The sequence below is a fragment of the Diospyros lotus genome, chromosome 12, assembly GCF_014633365.1.
Source record: "Diospyros lotus cultivar Yz01 chromosome 12, ASM1463336v1, whole genome shotgun sequence".
Taxonomy (NCBI): domain Eukaryota; kingdom Viridiplantae; phylum Streptophyta; class Magnoliopsida; order Ericales; family Ebenaceae; genus Diospyros; species Diospyros lotus.
The window spans coordinates 25,710,295-25,731,776 of record NC_068349.1 but is presented as its reverse complement, the minus strand read 5'-3'; the positions used below and the strand labels follow the sequence as shown (position 1 = coordinate 25,731,776).

The 21,482-nt window shown below is 40.1% G+C and overlaps 1 protein-coding gene across 1 annotated transcript; it reads left to right on the top strand.

Moving 5' to 3' along the window:
* Positions 1 to 19,835: 19,835 nt before the first annotated feature.
* Positions 19,836 to 20,345, top strand: LOC127787584 (uncharacterized). Its single transcript, XM_052315649.1, has one exon. The coding sequence runs from the start codon at positions 19,836 to 19,838 to the stop codon at positions 20,343 to 20,345; it is 510 nt and encodes a 169-aa protein (XP_052171609.1).
* Positions 20,346 to 21,482: the final 1,137 nt, after the last annotated feature.

The window sequence follows — 21,482 nt, the reverse complement described above, 5'->3', positions numbered from 1 at the left end:
CACCCAAGATTTTAGGTAAATTACACTTTTACACGAACTTCAATATTTACAATTTTGCCACTGGTTCAGAAACTAAACATTTATCTCAAGGCTTCTATAATCCCTTGAAATGACTTATTTCCTCAAGTATTAGAACCCAATAACCTCAGGTATTTCATCATATTTGAGTTTAAAAATCTGTGATGTTATAGGTTGTCGACTGGCTGAACAACATGCTCTCTGTTGTTTGTTGTTGACCGCCTCTGCATGTTGACCTGTCGATCGGTCTTAAGAAGTTGTCGACCATTTTAGCTCACTTGTCGACCGATGTTCAAATATTTGAAGTAGCCTGTCGACCAATTAGAAAAAGCTGTCGACCGGCTTGTCGTAGACAACTTTTAACGGCTAGTGACCACCACTCTCAAGTATTCTCTCCACTTGTAACGTGATGATTTCAAGTTTGGGCTCTCAAACCTCCATAAATGCAAGTCAAGAAGGAGAATTCGAACCACTGAAGTAATCCATCTACAAGATTTCAAGTGCTCATCAATCGTTGTGCTTCAATTGTGCCCTAAGTCTCTTGCTTTCAAGGCTTGTATTTTATTTGTTTCAAAGCATAATTTTTAGCCTTGCATTTATTCTTGATTACATTGTAACTAAGTGGGCATACTCTTAGAAATTAATCTCTTGTATCATTTCTTGTGTTCCTAGGTTGTATAGCTAGAGGACCTACTTGACAAAGTAAGAGGTTTGTATTACCTAGGTTTTCTAGAGGGCTTGCTTATTTAAGCAAGAGGTTTGTATCTTCCTAGCTTAGTGCTTGAGGGCCTTTCTGGTGTGATAGGAGAGTTATATTACTTTATTTGAAAATCCTTAGTGAGGAGCTAAGGTAGTGGATTAGGTTTGTTTAAGTCGAACCACTATAAATCCTTGTGTCTTTGTGCTTATGTTCTTTATTCGTCTATCTTTTCAAGCATTTCCATTTCCCTCATTTGTTTGATATATTTAACTTGTCATTAAAAAAGACTTCATAGTTGTAACACCCCGCTCCCACTTATGGGTGTTACTCGTGAACAATTACCCGAATTGTCCACCTGCCCGGTCTTTGATGAAGGGCGGACTATGTTTCAAGAAGAAACGCCCTAGGTGGGAACTAGGCTCGTCCTTCCCTTCCCTTAAACCCCAGGATTTACTAGCAGAATTGGGCTTTAAACCACGCCGCGTTTGGTTAAAAGAAATCTCGCGAAGACGCCCAATCATTATTTTCTCATTTGAATTTAATTCTTTTCCGACCAAGAATTTTACCGGGCTCCAAAAATCACCATTTAAACCAATCCATTGATGGATCACCAATTTTGGAGGAAAAACTCATCATTTTCAAGTTTCCAAAATTTCGGCATTTTCTCCAAAAATGCCCGAAAAATCCCTTTATTTTGAAAATTCCTCCGGGGCCCAAAATCAATTAAGAAATGGCCCAAAATCCCCCAAAATCCAAATTTTTTAAAAAAAATTCGGCCGGCGGGGCCCACGACGCACCCTGGGACCCGCGCGAGGCCCCCTGGGCGCTGACCGCGCGGGCTGGCCGCGCCTGTCCGCGCGCGTGCCCGTTCGCAGCCGCCCCAGTGGCCCTGCCCGCGCGCAGGCTGCTTCCAGCAGCCTACTGCTGCCTTCTTCACTTCTTTCCCTTTTTTTTTTCTTTTCTTTTTTCTTTGGGCTTTTAAAACCCAGATTTTCCAGAAAAATAAATTAACAAAATACTTCACTTTCATCCAAATTTTGCCTTTATTTCTCCAAAATTAAGGCTTGAACCGATCTCTTGATGCTTCCACAACATACATCAACCATCCACTATGTGGAACAAAGGCTTACAAGAAAATATCCATTTTCTTCTTCCACAAAGCTTACACAATGAAGTGGAAAATACTACATCTAACCTCATTCATGGAGGTTCATACACATGAAACCAAAATGAAACATAATTTATTTTACATTTCAACCAAAATACATAGGCTACACAACTTTAGCCTTCCCCATTCATAGCCATTTCTCTCCCATTTTCACCTTTCCCATGAGGCTTTCAACACCTACAAAGAGGTTCAACAAACCTCATGAGCTCAAAAGCTCAATAAGGGTGCATATGCAAAGTAAACACAAGCATAGCAAGTCTATGTAATGGAAAATGCATGCAAGTATGGTTAGGTCATTCCATCCTCACAACCCAACATGGTTTGAGGCATCAACCTACCATTTCTTTCCCACCCCCATGGCCATAGGTCTCATGAACAAATAAAGCATGCAAAGAGATACATAAAAATTTATGCAACCTACTTACAATGCAATGCAAGGCCTCCTCCACATGGGGCCATCCCTTACCTTAACATTCTTCTCTTTGAAGCTTTAATTCCTCTTCTCAAGAGAGCTCCTATCTTCATTTCTTCCATCTAAGATGGCATTCAAACAAGGAAATTCACTCTCTTTGCATAAAAGATCACTAAATAAAGAAAGAAGAATGCACTTACTTGATTTCTTTCTCTTCTTCTCTCTTTCCTTCTCTTTCTTTTTCTCTAAACAATGGAAGACTTCTTCCTTCCTTTTCCTTCTTCATTTCTTTCTCCAAATGTCCAAAGGAAACCAAGACTTCCCTTCTTGCCATTTTATACTAATTCCCTCATATTTCAAGAATGCATCCTAGCCATTAGATTTATTTGGTGAGAATAAATCCTTACCCTCCAAACTAACACAATCCATGGCATTAAGTCTTGCTTAAAATCCACCATTGGATCTTTTCTCACTTTACAAGACAACATCTTAGCCATCCAAAGGAAGCACAATCCATGTGCTTTGCTAGGTTTTAATCCTAGCCTTTGATTTAATTTGGAGATTAAATCTCCACCTTCCAATCATTTCTCTTTAAAATCTCTCCACCCATTTGGCAATCCATGCCAACTTCCAAGATTTAATGGCAACCCTTGAATCACTTTTCCATTTCAAGAATTCATCTCATCCTTTGAAATATCCTTTCTTTCCCATTTAAATTTAATGGGACTAATTTCCACCATCACATGAGAGACCACTTGAAAGACATAAATCTCTCATTTTCCATTTAAATAAATCCCACCATTTTCCAAGCATTAATGGGTGACCATTTTCCCATTTTCCATTCCATTTATTTAATTCACCATAATTTCAAACATTAATTGTAACGACCCATTAGAAGGTTTAGATTTTTATTTAGAAATTATTGAATTTCTTAATTAGTTTTGTTTGGAGAATTTTTGCCAATTAATTGTTAACGTGGCAATTTAGAGATTTAATTGAGAAAATAGCATTTAAATTATATTTAATTATTGAGAAGATTAAATGCAAGGACGTGTTGGTCATTTAAGGATTTAATATTAGAGTTTAATTGTTAAACAGAATTAGTGTGATTAAAGGGTTAATGAATCCATACGTAAGGAGGATTCGGATTGGAAGACTCCTAGTTGTATAAGGAGATTGTGAAGGCTTTTTAGGGTTGTTTTCTCTTTATACATATATAAACTTCCATAAGCCATATGTTCTTCACGCCGCAAGAACAGAGAGCCAAGAAGCAATCAGTGAGTTCAAGGATTTGCATAGAAGGCTCTCGGGAGATCATTGAGTCGATTAAGGAGGTCGTAAGGCAAGTTATTCTCCCTGTAAACTTTTCTTACGAGATCATATATTAGCATTCGATCATCAGTTCCAGCAGTTCTTCGTTTAAGTTTCAGATTTATGTTACAGTCAGTGTATATATATATATATATAGGCACGAGCAGTGAGTTCAAGTCTTGCATAGGAGGCTCTCGTGAGATCATTAAGTCGATCAAGAAGATCATAAGGCAAGTATCCTTTCCTTGTAATCCTTTCTTACAGGGCTTGATTGAGTTGGATATCAGATTTCCATAATTGAATCAGTTCCAGTGCATGTATATTCATATATGTGCGTTACAGTGAGTTATTTCAGTTCAGTGCATGTTTATATATGTATTTACATGCGTACAGTGAGTACTAGTCAGTTCATGTATATATTCCTTGCAATGTTTACATTAGTTATGATCAGTAAATCATCCCTCAAGTTGTTTATATATCAATTGGGATTGTTCTCCCAAGATTTCTTTTGGAATGGTGTAGTGAAGCTAAGTTTTGATTCAAGTTTTGATCTCTGTTATCGTAAGCTGTATATCTGATAAGAATCCAGTCATTCGAATAAGCCTTGAGTCATTCGAATGAGTTTCAAAGCATCCAAATAAGTTTCAGTGTTATCGTAGGCTTTTCCCCTATAATATTACAGTCATTCGAATGAGTTTTTGGGTCATTCGAATGAGTCATGTGATTATCATATCATTCGTATGTATTTTTGAGGTTTTTGACTGTCATTCGAATGAGCCTTGTTGTCATTCGAATGAGCCCTTGAAGATGTGAGTAAGTTGTTGCTTTGTATAGCTTAGCATTCGAATGAGCCTTCTTGTCATTCGAATGATCTTCAAATTGATTCGAATAAGGTTACTGTTGCATTCGAATGAGTCGAGTTTTGCCAGTTCAAAAGTTGAAAATTTTCAAAATTCATTCGAATGAATTTGAGAGTCATTCGAATGAGTCCCAGATCAGATCCGAATAGCCTTTGAATATCATCAGTCATTCGAATGAGTCTCTGTCATTCGAATGAGTTTTCTGCCATTCGAATGAGCTTGCTGAAATCCATTTTTTTCATTCGAATGAGCTGTTTTTCATTCAAATTTCCTCCTTAGACTTTCTCAATCATCCAAATAGTATCAAATGGCATCCAAATAGCTTCCAATAAATTCTTGATTCAAGTGTTAAATTTAATATAAATATTCAATTATTCAAATATTGAATTTTTATGCCAAGATATGACTAAATCCAATATGTCATGCCTATACTCAGAATTTTCAGAATATTTGTATCTCAATATTTCTAGTAAAAATCATATACCATGTTTAGCAGTTCATTATGACATGGTCAGCATTATTTTGTGAGATTATGTGCATACACATTGTATGAGCATTGAGCATGACTTATGTGGAGCACTACATATCGTGTGCTAGCATTTATATGAGCATTGCATTATGTGCGCCAAGCGGCTTGTCTGCAGGGATCCCACTAGTATCAGTACAATTATATCTCAGTTATGAGTTGCTCGCCTGATGTCGACCAGGGAGCTAGGGGCATATTGCCCAAAGTATGTGCTTACAGTTTTTATGTTTACAGGACTCAGATCAGTCAGGTATGTGTTACAGTTATGTGGGCCTATGGGCCAAAGTTGCATACTTGCATTTAGTTTACAGCTTATGTGCATTACAACTTATAAATGCCATTCAGTGATTATTGTATCTCTCAGTTCAAGTTTAGTAAGTATTTTATCAGTATCGATATTCTTCGATTCAGCTTCAGTTATTCTTTCCAGTTGATTACTTGCTGAGCTTTGTAGCTCACCTTGTACTCTTCACCATTCCAGGTCCTAGTGGGGGAGTACCAGATGTGGGGCCTAGCAGCAGTGTCCAGTAGTGTGTGTACGTGGAGCCGCTCAAGACCAAAGATGTCTGGGAGTTATTAGTTGTTAGTTGTTAGTTTATTAGTTAGTGCTTGATCAGTTTAGATTTATTTTATATTCCAGTTTAGGGATGTCCCTTAGATGCAGTTATGATTTCAGATTTTGTTGATTCAGAGTTTTATTACAGTTAATTGATATATACAGTATTGGTATCAGAATTCAGTTATCAGTCAGTTATTTTATTATCCCCAGTAGCACCTCTTCTCGGGCAGTTCTAGGAGAGGGGGTGTTACATTAATGGTGACTATTTTCCCATTTCATTTGGATTTTCTTTAATCCAACACCATAATGTCTCTTATTAAATGCTTGAAAGACCAATTATCCTTTCTTTTTGCATTTAATTAAATCTCCCATTTATACTTGAACCACAAAATGCCAAGTGTCACAACATGACACTAACCTTGGCTTCCAAGTTTAATCTCATCTCTCCAAGTGGCATTACCACATTAATTCACAACTTAGGGAAAACATAATTATTCTCCTCAAATAATTTAATATCCACCATTTTCCGTATTTTCAAAATTAAATTTTCTTTATGGAATTAAATTCCAAATTTCCCAAATACTCTTTGTGAATTTATTAATCCCATATATCTCACATAAATACCAAATTGGGATTTTTATTCACTTACACACCTAATTCCACATAGGAATTATTTTTAATTTATCAAAATACCCTTTATTGGATTTCTCTATCCAAATTACCAAAATACCTCTCTCATAGGGCACCCTCAATCTCAAGGACCCAACACCTTCTCAAGGGCATTTTTGAAATTTTCTCACTTTCTTTCTCATTCTTTTAACACCTGTAACACCGGGTGTTACAATAGTTTTCAATTATGTTCTCCATTGTTAGGAAGTGATTGTCTTTATACGATTGATACCCCATCGTGTCATTTCAAGGTCTTGAGGTTTAACGAAGCCATGGTCTTTATAGATGACACCTCTTCTTATGGAAAGAATTTTTAAAGCAAGTAAGAATTTTGTTTATACCAATTCACCCCCTCTTGGTGTGTGCCATAGCATCTCAAATCAATCAGCAATTTCAAAATGTGAAAAGGGAAAAGTGTAATTTCAAAAAAGACAGGTAGTGTGAACATTGCCCACCGCATTGTCACCATCGATCAATCACTTGCCGTTGTCAGGAAGGTCGCCCAAGGGGTTAGGGACGTGCTCTAGGTCATGTGTTCATTGGCTGAGCTTGGTCATGATGTGATCGAAATATTAATGCGATGTGATCAGAATTGTGGCCAAAATTTTCAGAGGAGATTTGGCGAAACTTAGCTCGATTTGAGGCACTCATTAGCTAGATTCATAGCTTGGGGGTTGATTATGGCCTAGATTTGACGAATTGCGACTGAGGTTTGCCTATAAATAGAGGTTGAAGGGCCTAGGGTTTTCATTTGAAGTTGAGTTCAATTGGAGGTGTTTGAGAGTGATTCAAGTGCTTTTGATAGAGGTCTTTTGTTCCTCGTGTCTTTGGAGCATTTCTGGAAAGTTTAGTGAGATTTCATGTTCATTTGAGCAGGTTTTAAGAGTTCGCTGGAAAATTGGGTTGTCATCGAAGCCGGACTGTAATTGGCTGATTTAAGGCACTTCTGATTGGTTTTTCGACCATCCAAAGGCACCATTGTGATTGGCTTGAGAAGATCTTCTAGGAGATGAAGTCGAATCGAGCATCAGAGCAAGATGCAGGTCGTCGTCGTCGTTATCGCTAGAGAATGTGAGAAAAATAGGAAAAAAGAAGAAAAATACGAAAAAAATTCTGAAAAATTCCCAAATATTCTATAAAATCCAGAAAAATATTTTTGAAAATTATTGTGGGGAAAAGTTTGAGAAATTACTTAAGAAATATTTATTTTTGAGAAAAAAAGGAATTATGAAAATTAGAGAAAAAATAGGAGAAAATCTAGAAAATTCCCAAAAAAATGAGAATATTGTTTTATGAATTATTGTGAAGAAAATTTTGAGAAAATACTTGAGGAAATAATTTTTGTGCAATTTTGAAGACAACAAGGTTTAAGGAAGATAGAAAAATTTGGAAAAATCAGAATATTAATTTTCCTTGAAAAATATTGGCCAGGAGGTGATATAACGCCCCGCTCCCACTTACGGGTGTTACTCGTGAACAATTGCCCAAATTGTCTACCTGCCCGGCCTTTGGTGAAGGGCGGACCTTGTTTCAAGAAGAAACGCCCTAGGTGGGAACTAGGCTCGTCCTTCCCTTCACTTAAATCCCAGGATTCACTAGCAAAATTGGGCTTTAACCACACCACATAGGCTAATAAAGAAAATCTCCTACAAACGCCCAATCGCTATTTTCTCATTTTTTTTTATTTCTTTTCCCATTCAAGAATTTTCACCGGGCTCCTTAAAATCACCATTTAAATCAATCCATTGATTGATTACCAAATTTTGAGGAAAAACTCAAATTTTCAATTTTTCAAATTTTCGGCATTATCTCCAAAAATGCCCGAAAAATCCATTTATTTTGAAAATTTCTCTAGGGTCCAAAATCAATTAAGAAATGGCCCAATGTCTCCCAAAAATTCCAAATTTAAAAAAAATTTGGCCGGCGGGGCCCGCGCAGGCCCCCGCTGGGCGCTGGCAGCGCCTGCCCGCGCGCGCGCGGCAGCCCATGCGGCCCTGCCCGCGCGCAGGCAGCCGCCTGCTGCTTCCAGCACTCTTTTCCTCTCTGTTTTTTTTTCCTTGGGCTATAAAACCCCAAATTTTCCAGATCTCATTTCTGAAATATATGGCTCCTAATTCCAAAATTTGGCCTCTAAAAACCCTCAAAAATTTATCCAACTAGATGCCTTTCACACTAGGCAAAAATACATCTTTCCTTCAAGTCTCACACTTTGGGTTCTATGTTAGGCCAAATTTGTTCAAAAATTTCATAATTAAAAATCAATAAATATACACCCCAACTTCAATTTTTTTTTTTTTCCATAAATGAAGCTTATACACTCTCTTGATGCTTAAATCCCCTTTTATTAAAAATATAGCTTTACAATATGTTTGCTACATCATACATCAATAAAAAAAATAATTTACAACATGCTTAGGCTTCCAAAACCCAAGCTAAATTACATGAGTTCCCTAGGGTCTTCATTTCATCAAGCATGCTTAACCTTCCAAGATCCCTTCCTTCTTGCACATGAGATACCTACATGGTGAGGATAAAAACCTCATGAGCTATTAAGCTCAATAAGGGTGCAATGACAATAGTATGAACATGAAAATAAATGTGATGCCAATGCATGTATGCAACATGGTTAGGGCTTCCACATCCTCACAACCACCTTGGTTTGAGGCTTTAATCTACCCTACCCCACTCAACCTCATGGCCATAGGTCCTAGAACAAACAACATGCCAATGCACACATAGAATTCATGCATCATACTTACAACTTGCAAGCCACCATCCCATGGGGCTATCCCTTACCTTAACTCCATTCCTTGAAGCTTGAACCCATTCTAGCTTTATTCCCACTCTTCTCCTTGAAAGAACCTTGCCATATAATGGATCACAAAGTATTAAAGAAATTTCAAGAAAGGAAATTTAGCCTTAAAATGGCCAAAACACATACTTTCTTACCTTTCTTTCTTCTTTATTCTTTCTTCTCAATGGAAGACTTCTTCATTGCTTTCTTTCTTCTTTCTCTTCAAATGGGGAAAAGTTTGAGAGAAAGGCTCTCCTTCTCCTTTTATAGGCAAGTATTTCCTTTATTCATTTTGATTTAATTCTATGGAAAGAATAAATCCTAGCCCTTGGATTTAATGTGAATTGGAAGAACCCATCCTAGCCATCCAAATAAAGCACAATCCATGTGCTCTTGTCTTCTTTAATCTCCACCATTAGATTTCTTTTACTTTTGAAGACTAGATCTCAACCATTCAAATCCCTTTACATGTGGCAATCCATGCCACTTCTCTTGAATCATCTCAACCATTAGATTTTCAAGACTTAATCTCCACCCTTGGATCAAGTCTTTCATTCCATAAATAGATTTTCTTTTCTATTTATTTAATTTGAGAAATTTTCATGCCATCAACTTTGAAAGACATAATTCAAGGCTTTTCCAATTTATTAAATCCCCATATTTTCAAGACTTGATCCCAACTATTGGATCATGTAGTCTTCCAATACCAAAATTAGCCATTTCTCATATATTTAATTTGACTAATTTCACCCCATCACATGAGTGACCACTTGAGAGACATATATAATTTCTTTCCCATTTAATTTAATGGGACCATTTTCTATCATTAATGCTTGACCATTTTCCATTTCTTTTGCATTTTCCTTTTTTTGCAACATAATCATGTCTCCCATTAATTGAAAGAATGACCATATTCCAATTTCTTTTGCAATTAATTTAATCTTCCATTTATCTTGGACACCACTTTGCCAAGTGTCACTCCATGCCACCAACCTTGGCTTCCAAGACTAAATCTAAACCATCCATGTGGCACCCCCATATAAATACACCAATTTAGGAAAAATTAATTATTTCCACTTCCATAATTAATTTCCTCTTTTTCTCATAATTAATTCCTTTATGGAATTTCTCTCCAAAATTACCAAAACACCCTTTGTGAATTTTCAATCCCATTTATCTCCACATAATGCAAAATAGGAACTAATTCACTTCCATACTTAATTCCACCTTGGAATTATCTCCAATGTACCAAATTACCCTTTATTGGACTTCACTATCCAAATTACTAAAATGCCCCTCTCATAGGGCATCCTCAATCTCAAGGATCCAACACCTTCTCAAGGGCATTTTTGGATTTTTTCTCACTTTCTTTCCTATTCTTTTAACACCTGTAACACCGGGTGTTACAGGTGATTCGGCCAAGAAGTTTGAGGATTTGCACGACTTTCAAGGCTGACACGCATTTTTATGCACAAGTTAAATTTTTATTCAAGGTGAGTGGTTCTACCCTAAACTTGGTTTTAATTCTTCCTAAACAAGATTTGATTACATGCAAAAAGGGTTTTGTTGCATGTGAATGGTTTTAAGATATGATAATTGGTTTCATGTGGGAGGTTTGCTCAAAAATGTTTATTGTATGTGCATCGAATTTTGTGTATTAAATTATGTACATGAAAATGTTCTTTTGCATTGAATCATGGTAGGTGGCATTGGCATTGTTGTTGCTAAAATACAACAATCTATTTTTTTTTTACATGGGAGAATGTAAGGTGCGTGGTTGACCATGGGAATTTCTAGAGACTTGCGAGTCTTGAGGGTTCTAAGAGTCAAGTGTCATGAGAGTCTTATCGCCAAGGTGCGATGAGAGTAGAATCTCGTCTCCAACGTGCACGTGAGTTGAGGATCTCGTCCCAAAGTGAGCTGAGGGTCTCGTGACCAAGGCGCGCTAAGGGTCTTATGACCAAGGCGAGCTGAGGGTCTCGTGACCAAGGAGCGCTGAGGGTCTGATGATCTGGTGGCCCAAGATAATCAAGTGGCCCTGGATAACCGAGTGGCCTCATAACTGAGTGGCCCTCATAACCAAGTGGCCTCATAACCGACGAGTGGACTCATAACCAACGAGTGGCCTTATAATCGAGTGGCCCTCATAACCGCGTGGCCCTCATAACCGCGTGGCCTCATAACTGAGTGGCCTGCAAAATGAGAGCAACATTAGGGCATGGGTGGGGGTCCTCATGCAAACTCTCTGATGCCTAAGTTAGTTCTCGAGAGCCCAAAGTATGGAATTGTGTTGAGGGGCCCAAGATTGCATACCTTGTGATGAAGGCATGGTCTCCTATTTATAGCGGAGGAGAGAGAGGAGATGTGCGACAATCGGGGCGAGAATCTTGCGGCCCGTTTCGATGATTTCACGGCCCATCCGAGAGGGAAAAGATGAGAGATTGGCCCAAGCCCACATAACCATGACTGAGTGGGGGGCCACTTGGTCATAACCGAGTGGGGGCCCACTCGGTCATGCCTTCTTTTGCCCTTTTCCTTGGTTCGATTTTGAGTGGTTCCCTTATCTCAACTTCATGCCCAATTTACACATTGATTCAGCTCGAATCTCTAAAGAATCAAAAAACAAAAATTGTATATAATTCTCTTATATTTCCATAAGACTTTGAATCAGCTCAATCGGAGCTCGTATGAGAAAGTTATGGCTAAAAAACAAAAGTAATGTCGTGTTCACTCAGCATAACCAAGTGGGTCATGAAAAGTGAGGGGAAATTGGCCACCCGCCCACTTGGTCATGACCGAGTGACCCCCCACTAGGTCATGGCCGAGTGGGTATTCATTCCCTTGGATTTGAGAGCCTCTTTTACCTTTTGTCTTGGGTCAGATCCATCTTCGCTCCAATACTTGACTCTAAGCCTTAATAGTGCAAATGTATCAACTTTGAACCCAATTTCAACCTAGATAATGCCTGAATCTCTCAAAACTCAAAACATAAAAGTTTTAGATAATTCTCTTATCTTTCTATATGATTTTTAATCACCTTAATCAGAGCTTGTATGAGAAAGTTATAGCCAAAAACCAAAGCAGTGTCATACCCACTCAGCATAACCGAGTGGGTCCTACCCACTTGGTGTCGGCTCGACCTCTTGCTCCTTCAGCTTGTTTCCTTGATCTCCTACAACCCGTTGGGCCTTTGGGCTTCATGTCCATGTCTCGCGACTCTTTTAGGTCTTGTGATTCTCCAAGTTTGCAGGGCATATCAGGCATGTTTTTGTGTTGTCCATGTGGGATGTCAACCTGGGATGTTGCCCCGATAGTGTAGTCGTAATTCCCCAAGGGTATTTTCTAGAGCAACGTATAGGGGTATTCTATGTCGTGTGTGTGTACTGGGATGACTACCTACGGTTTCGTACCAAGCTAGTGTTGGAAATGTATGCCCTAAAGACATGTTTTGTTTAATTTATGGTAATGATGTTTCTTTTATTCAGTTCATGGCACATATATTATTTGCATTTAATTGTTGGAAAAGTGTCCATACTATTAAGTAAGTGATTCATGTGATGGGTCGTTCTTCACAGTTAGGCATGAATCATGGGTACTTAATAAGCAAGAAAAATATTACTCTTTATCTTTTGATAGAACTGGGCATTCTATCATGATAAGATCATTGTGCAATAGATCCTAATGGAGGATGGCTTGCCTTAGCCAGTAAACAGTCCGTTTACTCTAATTGTACAAGCGCATTTGGATTGCGTAGAGTGGACCTGTGATAGAAGCTAATGACAAAGTACTAATTATCATGGAGCTAGTCTATCACTGCTACTACGTGGACGAGTACTCTAATACTTGAGTATTAGTTGGTGGTCTAGTGAACCTAGAGCTATATTCTTAGATTCATTGTAGGTGAGGTCTATCAAAGATCAATATCCTTTTGAGTTGGGAGTATGGTTTCTAATTAGCTAAGACAGACTAATACAAGATAGTTTCTGTGATTCACCCCCTTGTGATTGTCCAAGAATAATCAAATAATCCAGGGCCCTAGGAACGTGATTTAAGAGTGTGTGCTTCTGGGTAGCTCTCAGTGATAAGCAAGTACATTCGAGTAGTCACGGATTATTGGACTAGTGATCTAAGGATGGTAGAAATCATTTAGAGAGGTGTTAGTACATTATTCCTTTCTAAATGATGGGTGTTACACAGAGGGGTATTTTCGTCATTACACTAGTAGGTCAAAGACATGGCATATGCAAAATTATTCGTGGGGTCAGTGTTACCATATGGTGATAGTTGGAACACTTAGAATGACAAAATATAGCTACTAGGTAGCAGGGATATTTTGATCATTTTAGTAGCCGTGAATAATTTGTCTTTTGATCCCCGGGGTAGCTCGATATAACTCATGTATTATTTAATACATTTGGCTTGTTGGATGAATTACATTGAGAGAGAATTATTTTATTCAGAATGGTCCATAATTAATTGGGCTAGAATAAAATAATAGTTCATTAGTTTAATTAATTAATTGGGCTAACCCAATTAGAAAATTAATTAAATGGACTTGGCCCATTAGGGTTTGGCCCACTAGGGTTTTAACCCTAGGGTTCTCCCTATATATATATCTCTCTTTGGTTGTTTTTCATCCAAGGTCATTTTTGACTCTTCTTCACCGAAAGAGAGGCCACGAGTTCGAGTCATACTCCGGAAGATCGAAAGAGTGCCTTTGAGTTCTAATGCGAAGGAGCCGAAGGATTGCAGGACAGCCGTCGTCTCCACCACGCAAAGAAGCTCCCGCTCATCCTGCTCCTATCGCTCCGTTCCGTTCGGTAATCCGCCGAAAAAGTAAGTCTCTTAGATTCTAATCAATACGAGGAACGGTTTTGATTTTAAACCGCTTCCGTTGCATGCTATGTTTCCTCGTTCATGATCCTTCAACTAGGTGGCTAGGGAAGTTACACTAGGGTGACTGGTTGTACATGTGGGATTGGGATGTTAACTTGTGACATAGTACTAGAGAAGAGTGCCAAGGAAAAATGCCCACTTATGACAGGGGCTGAGAGACACCACCCCAGCGATCGACAAGTGGCATGTCTGCGAATGGACACCACTCCAAGTGCTTTTGAGTGTTAACACTATTTTCAAGGTGGACGTGGATTCTCAGGGATAGTGTTTATCATCTTGTGGCCAGAGTTTGTGTTGACGTGATCCGATATGCTTTTGAGTGGGAACGTAATGCCTGACATGATAGTGGGGTGATACCCAGGTTCATGCGTCAAGGTTGTTGCTCTTAAGGTCAGACTGTGTTATGCCAATGTGTCGATGTGGTTGTGTTTCCTTTAAAGATATTGCATTTTTCCTAGTTAGGGTTAAGTGATGTGTGGGATTCTCTTGGGCGGGGGACATATCAGGGATGTGTCAGTTTTGTTTCATGTCTTGCATACATTCATGATATTGTTTTGGATGATTTAACATCTTATTTTAGACTTTGTCTCTGGAATATTCAACTTTCCAGGTGAAAGTAACGGTGCCAAAATGAAATGAATTGCCTATGAGTGATTGCGATTTGTAGGTGGTTCGTAGCATGACTTTTTAATTATGATGTATTTTATTTAAATGATGTCATGTTAAAAGATGGTGTTATCTTTTGAATAAAGGGGTTTCGGTTATGTATCATTTGAGATTTCGATCTAGCTTCTGCATTTATGATGATGTTACCTGTCTTAGCTTACCAACTTTAAGTTTGATATGCTAAGAAGGTACAACAAGATCGTCGAAGAATAATTTATGTTATGGAAAGAAATATATATATTCCCAAAATTCTAAGTTATTTAAACGCCCGAAAAAGCGAGGCGTTATAGTACTAGCTTTCCTGACCTGTCTATAGCTTATCGTAACAACTGATAACTGGCACCCATACATCCAGCCATTGACTGCCACAACCCACAGTCGATAGACAGTAGCTTACACCCCACACCCTTAACCACATACAAACAACATTAACTTATACTTTAAACTTAACATGATAAAACATTTCCCATGACTGTTCTTATACTTTTGTAATACCCCAAGAGCCTAGAGAAGGGTAGTATATATCAAGGATAAGTAAGGAAGGAAACAACACCAGCTAGATACCTTTTGGGCTGAATGTAGGTAAGGAACTCCCGGGTTAAATGTGCTTGAGCTAGGGAAGCTCAATGATGGGTGACCCCTTGGGAAGTTTTCTTAAGGCCATCAAGGTAAGTTGCTCCAATCCTTCCTATTGCTCGATGCGGGATGTTACAGGTGATATCAGAGCCGACCCTTGGTGAAGGCGGTCCAATGAGGCCGGGGAATGGCGCCAAGGCTCGAGAGCCTGTACAAGGAGCGGCTTCTGGCAAGCTTCTAAAATAGCAGCCCCAAAAGGAAAGCAGATTTGGGACCAGTTGTAAGGTCGCATGATGAGGACGTTATGTGCTCAAGGGGGGAGAATGTAATACCCCAAGAGCCCAGAGAAGGGTAGTATATATCAAGGATAAGGAAGAAATGAAACAACATCAGCTGGATACCTTTTGGGCTGAATGTAGACAAGGAACTCCTGGGTTAGGCATGCTTGAGCTAGGGAAGCTCAAGAATGGGTGACCCCCTAGGAAGTTCCCATAGGCCCATTAGGGTAAGTTGTTCTGATCCTTCCTATCGCTCGATGCGGGATGTTACAAGCGGTATCAGAGTCTGATTGGAGTTATTTGGGATAAGATGTCCCTATACACCTAGGTTGACGGGTAGAGTTAGGTTGTCTCGAAGGGAAACTTAGCATTTGAAGTTTAAATTATTCAAAGTCTGTCACTGATTTTGTACGAATATGAATACTTGCAGTGGTCAAGGGCGAGGACGACTGCCTCGTGTGGATCACGAGCAAGATATTCCCCCACCTGAGGTGCCAAGTGATGCAAGTGGAGCACGATTACAGGGGACTCCAGATATGTAGGATACCCTAACGGGTATTTTGTGGGCAGTGGATGTGTTAGTTGCCGCGTAGTTGAGGAAGGGGTAGCATGATCCGGATCGCGATCGAGTATCTTATTCAGGAGCACCGAGTGGGGTGCGCTTCTTAAGAATGTCATGTCTTTGCATCCACCTGAGTTTCGAGGAGGTGTAGATGTAGTTGAGGCAGAGAATTGGCTCCTGGAGATAGAAAAGCATATGCGGTCCATGAGTTGCGTAAAGGACTAGAAGGTGCAGTTGGGGACTTTTCTCCTGAAAGGTGACGCAGGGCGCTGGTGGGAGACCACCAGACAACAGTTTGGAGATAGGGTGCCTTTTTGGGCCGAGTTGGAGGTTTTGTTTCGCAAGACCTACATTCTTGAGTGGGTTCAAGAGTAGAGAGTTTATAAGTTCATAGAATTGCAGCAGGGGAGCATGACTGTTGCTCAATATGAGGCTGAGTTTGCTGTACTGGCCCGATATTCTCCAAAGTTGGTGACTCCAAAGCCGTGGAAGATCAGCAAGTTCGAGAGGGGTCTGCATGCGGAGCTTCGGCGTGCTATGGCTGGAGTTCGGGCTAAGCACTTTCCTATTATTGTGAGGCGAGCCCACGCTATTGAACAAAATTTACAAGAGGCCAAGATGCTACAGGTAGCGACTATGGGGAAGACTACATGGAACAAGGATAAGAAGAGAAGCTGGGATGCAGATTCCAACCAGGGATCAGGAGCAGTTCCAGAGTGCAAGACTTGTGGTAGGAGGCATCAGGGGAATTGTTGTGTGGCACATGAGAATGTGTGTTACCGTTGTGGACAACCAGGCCATGTGCAGAGAGATTGTTCGCGTAGATCTGATGTAGTGCCTTACCAGGGGATTGTTTGCTATCATTGTGGCCAGTCGGGTCACAAGTCTAATGTGTGCACTCAGCCAGTTTAGGGAGGTGGACCCTAGATTGGAGAACCAGGCCCAAGGCAAGCCTAGAGACCGTCGATTCCTAAAGTTTAGGGGCAGCCATATCGCTATCTTCGCCAGCAGCATGACCTCAGGTTCCGGACAAGCTGTTTGCACTTCAGCGACTGAAGCAGAAGGAGGAAATGACACAGTGCAAGGTATACTTTCCTTATATAGCTCCAATGTCCATGTTCTATTTGACACAGGTTCTACGCATTCTTTCATAGCACCTCGTGTTTAGCATCTCGTTCCTTTTTCTTGTAGTCCTTTGCCATATGACCTGTCTGTTATGACTCTGGGCAGTAGTAGGTTGCTAGGAAATGAAGTGGTGTGGGACTGTGAGATTGTGGTTCATGACCAGGTTTTATCGGGGGATCTTGTGGTGCTAGCCATCAAGGACTTTGATCTTCTGTTAGGGATGGACTCGTTATCTCGACATTATGCCAAGGTAGATTATCAGCAGAAGGTAATCACTTTTGAGCATCCGCATCAACCAGTTGTGGACACCGGGGAGTTGAGCCCGTGGTGGCAACACCTATTATCTCAGTGGTGCAAGTAGGAAGGTTAATCTGGCAAGGCTGTGAGGCATACCTTGCCTTTGTATGCATTACTTCTGGCGAGGAGAAGGATTTAGCAGATTTTCCTATTGTCCGAGATTTTCCAGATGTGTTTCTAGAGGAGTTTTCGGGTTTACCACCTCGTAGGAAGATTGATTTCGTTATTGAGTTGCTTCCAGGTACTCAATCTGTATCCAAGACTCCCTATCGTATAGCTGCCAATGAATTAAATGAGTTAAAGGTGCAGGTGTAGGATCTTTTGGATAAGGGTTTCATACAGCCTAGTATGTCCCCGTGGGGAGCACCGGTGTTATTTGTACCTAAGAAGGATGGTTCCATGCGGCTGTGTATTAATTACAGGCAACCTAACTAGGTGACGGTGAAGACCAAGTATCCATTACCTCATGTGGATGATTTGTTAAACCAGCTTCGAGGAGCCTTGGTGTTTTCCAAGATTGATTTGCAGTCGGGGTACCACCAAGCTCATGTAAGAGATGAGGATTTCTTGAAGACTGCGTTTCGCATGAGATATGGGCATTATGAGCTTATAGTCATGCCATTTGGGTTGACTAATGCACCAACAACATTCATGGACTTGATGAACCAGGTTTTTAGGGAATATTTGGACAGCTTCGTCATCTTTTCATTGATGACATCCTGGTTTCTTCACCTAGCCTGTCGAGTCATGAGGATCATTTCAGGTTAGTTTTGCAGAGACTCCGGGAAGAGTAGTTGTATGCCAAGCTTTCTAAATGCGAGCTCTAGAAGATTCAAGCAGTATTTTTGTGTCACGTAGTTTATGGCGAGGGTATAGCGGTGAATCCTGAAAAGGATTAAAGCCGTGTTGGATTGCTCGAGGCCTACTACTATGATAGAGGTTCGAAGTTTTCTGGGTCTTGCTAGATATTATTGATGCTTCATTGAGGGGTTTTCTCGTTTGGCTTCCCTTATGGCTAAGCTGACACGTAAGGGAGTTATCTTTATTTGGAGCGATGCCTGTGAGAGTTGATTTCAGGAATTAAAGCAGCGGTTGACCTCGACACCTGTGTTAGCCATACCCAGGAGTGGTGAGTTGTTTACAGTCTATAGTGATGCCTCATATACAGGTCTGGGTTGTGTTTTGATGCAAGGTGGTCGAGTTAATTCTTATACCTCTAGGTAATTGAAGAAGCATGAGGCGAATTATCCAACCCATGATTTAAAGCTTGTTGCGATAGTATTTGCTTTGAAGATTTGGCATCATTATCTTTATGGAGAGAAGGTGCAGATATTCACTGATCATAAGAGTTTGAAATACTTTTTCTCTCAAAAAAAGATAAACATGAGACAGTATCGTTGGTTAGAGTTGATAAAGGATTACGACTATGAGATTTTGTAATATCCGGGTAAGGAAAATGTGGTAGCTGACACCTTGAGTCGTAGAAGAGCTTTAGTGGTGGCAATGCTAGTTTAAGAATGGTCTTTATTAGAGCAGATGAGCTAGCTTACCATTTCAGAATCAAGGGATGTCCCAGATATTTACTATGCCTATATGAGCATTCATTCAAATTTAGTGGATCGGATACGAAACCGACAACAGTATGATGAGAGGTTGGCTCGGATTATGGCGGATATGGGCAGGTTTGGACCTTTCGGATACAGCCTAAGGGATGATGGTTTGTTGTTGTTCCGTAATCGGATCTGTGTGCCGAATGATGAGGAGATCAAGCAGGAGATATTGTTAGAGGCTCATCAGTCTCGCTACACCATACACCCAGGGGTAGGGAAGATGTATCAGGACTTGCGTCGTCAATATTGGTGGATGGGCATGAAAAGGCAGATAGCTCAGTATGTGTCTCGTTGCTTGGTGTGTCAACAAGTTAAAGCTAAACACCAGAGACCCGCAGGATTGCTTCGTCCCTTGTCTATTCCAGAGTGGAAGTGGGACCCAATTTCCATGGATTTCGTGTCTGGATTACCCCGTTCTAGCAAAGGGCATGACGCCATATAGGTGGTAGTTGATAGGCTAACGAAGTCGGCCCACTTTCTATCTGTTAAGAAGATGTATCCTATGCATCGTCTGGCCAAGTTGTACATTGACAAGATTGTGAGATTGCATGGGGTGCCATCCAGTACAGTATATGATCGTGACCCGCGATTTACTTCTCATTTTTGGGAGGCATTGCAAAGTGCCATGGGAATGAGGTTGGTGTTCAGTAAGGCATTCCATCCCCAAGCAGATGAGCAGACGGAGCGGACCATTCAGATTTTGTAGGATATGCTCTAGGCGTGCGTGCTAGATTTTCAGGGGAGTTGGGATGAACACCTGTCACTGGTAGAGTTTGCTTATAATAATAGCTACCAATAGAGTATTAAGATGGCACCGTTCGAGGCATTATACGGGCGACCTTGCAGATCTTTGTTATGTTGGGCCAAGGTTGGCGACAGATCAGTGTTGGGGCCAGACATTATCGAGCAAACCACAGAGAAGGTTAAATTGATTAGAGCGCGGATGAAGACTACTCAAGATCTCCAAAAGAGCTATGTGAATAAGCGGCGTCAAGACTTAGAGTTTGTTATGGGAGATCATGCATTCCTTCGGGTGATGCCAACGAGGGGTATTCGTCGTTTAGGAGTTTCAAGTAAGCTTAGTCCATGTTATGTGGGGTCATTCGAGGTGCTGGAGCGGATTAGACCATTGGCAAACCATCTTGCTTTGCCTCCCCAGTTTGCTCAAGTGCATGACGTGTTCCACGTATCTATGCTCCGTAGGTGTGTGGCAGATCCGGGTCAATTTATTGATTATCAACCCCTTGAAGTTCGAGAAGATGCCTCATATACCAAGATCTCTATGTGTGTTGTGGATCAGAAGGAGAAGGTATTGTGAAAACATTCTATTCCCTATGTTAAAGTGCAATGGCAGCAGCACGGGCTAAAGGAAGCAACATGGGAAACAAAAGAAGAGATGAGGCGAGTTCATCACCATCTTTTCGAGTAATTAGGCATGAATTGGGGGGACCAAATTCTTTTAAATGGGGATGATTTTTAATGATCGAATTTAGTTAATTAATGTTATGTCATGCCTTGCGGTTGAATTGGTTAGCCTTGATGTTTAATATGTTATTTTTTGTGTTTATTAATTAAGTGTTGTGTATATGTTTGGAGTATCCGAATGAATTTAATTTGTATTTGAATAGAATCTTGGAATATCCAAATGCAAGAAGTCAGAATTAAATTTTAGCCAAGTATTTGTGAGGGTGATTCGAAGCCTGTAGTATTTGATTCGAATGGCTTGTTTGAATTTTGTGAATTTCATGAGTTTTGTGAGTATGATCCGAATTGGGTGTGTGTGATTCGGATTGCCCATATTTCTAGTGTGCAGTTTTTGCATTGCAACCCGATTTTGACATAATACAGCCCGAATCTCTCAAAACCCTGAGAGTTGTAGATATTTTTTTTTCTTTCTATATCATCTTGAATCACCCCAATCAGAGCTAATATGAGAGAGTTATGTCCAAATTACTAAGATGTGTCAGAGTTGTCCAGAATCTCGTAAACGCTGCGTTCCAACATTCTATTTCCACTTTACAGCTCAATTTAGACCATGATTCAGCTCGAATCGCTCGAAATGTAAAACATTAAAGTTGTAGATTTTTGTCTTTTGGTTCCATGTCATCTTAAATCACCCAAATCTGAGCTCGGATGAGAGAGTTATGGCAAAATTACCAAACTGTGTCGAAGCTGTCCATAAACTCTCAAAACGATGCATTCCAAATTACTTTCGGTGGACGATAGTGGCGATTTTCTTTCCAAAAATTCTGAAAATTATGGCACGTGTCCAATCCCACTTCCTCTTGTCTTTAGCCTATATAAATTAAGAGTGAGAGTTAGGGAATTAATTTCTCCAATGTTCAGCAATGAGCAGAAAAATAAGAAGAGTTGCAGCAGCTTTTGGGTCTTCTTCTTCAATCTTCAAGCAAGCTTCTCTTCTCCTTTGCAAGCTTCTTTCATCTTGCAAACTCAT

Excerpts from the sequence above, each read along its gene's own strand:
- LOC127787584 (XM_052315649.1), top strand. The coding sequence starts at position 19,836 with ATGGCACCGTTCGAGGCATTATACGGGCGACCTTGCAGATCTTTGTTA.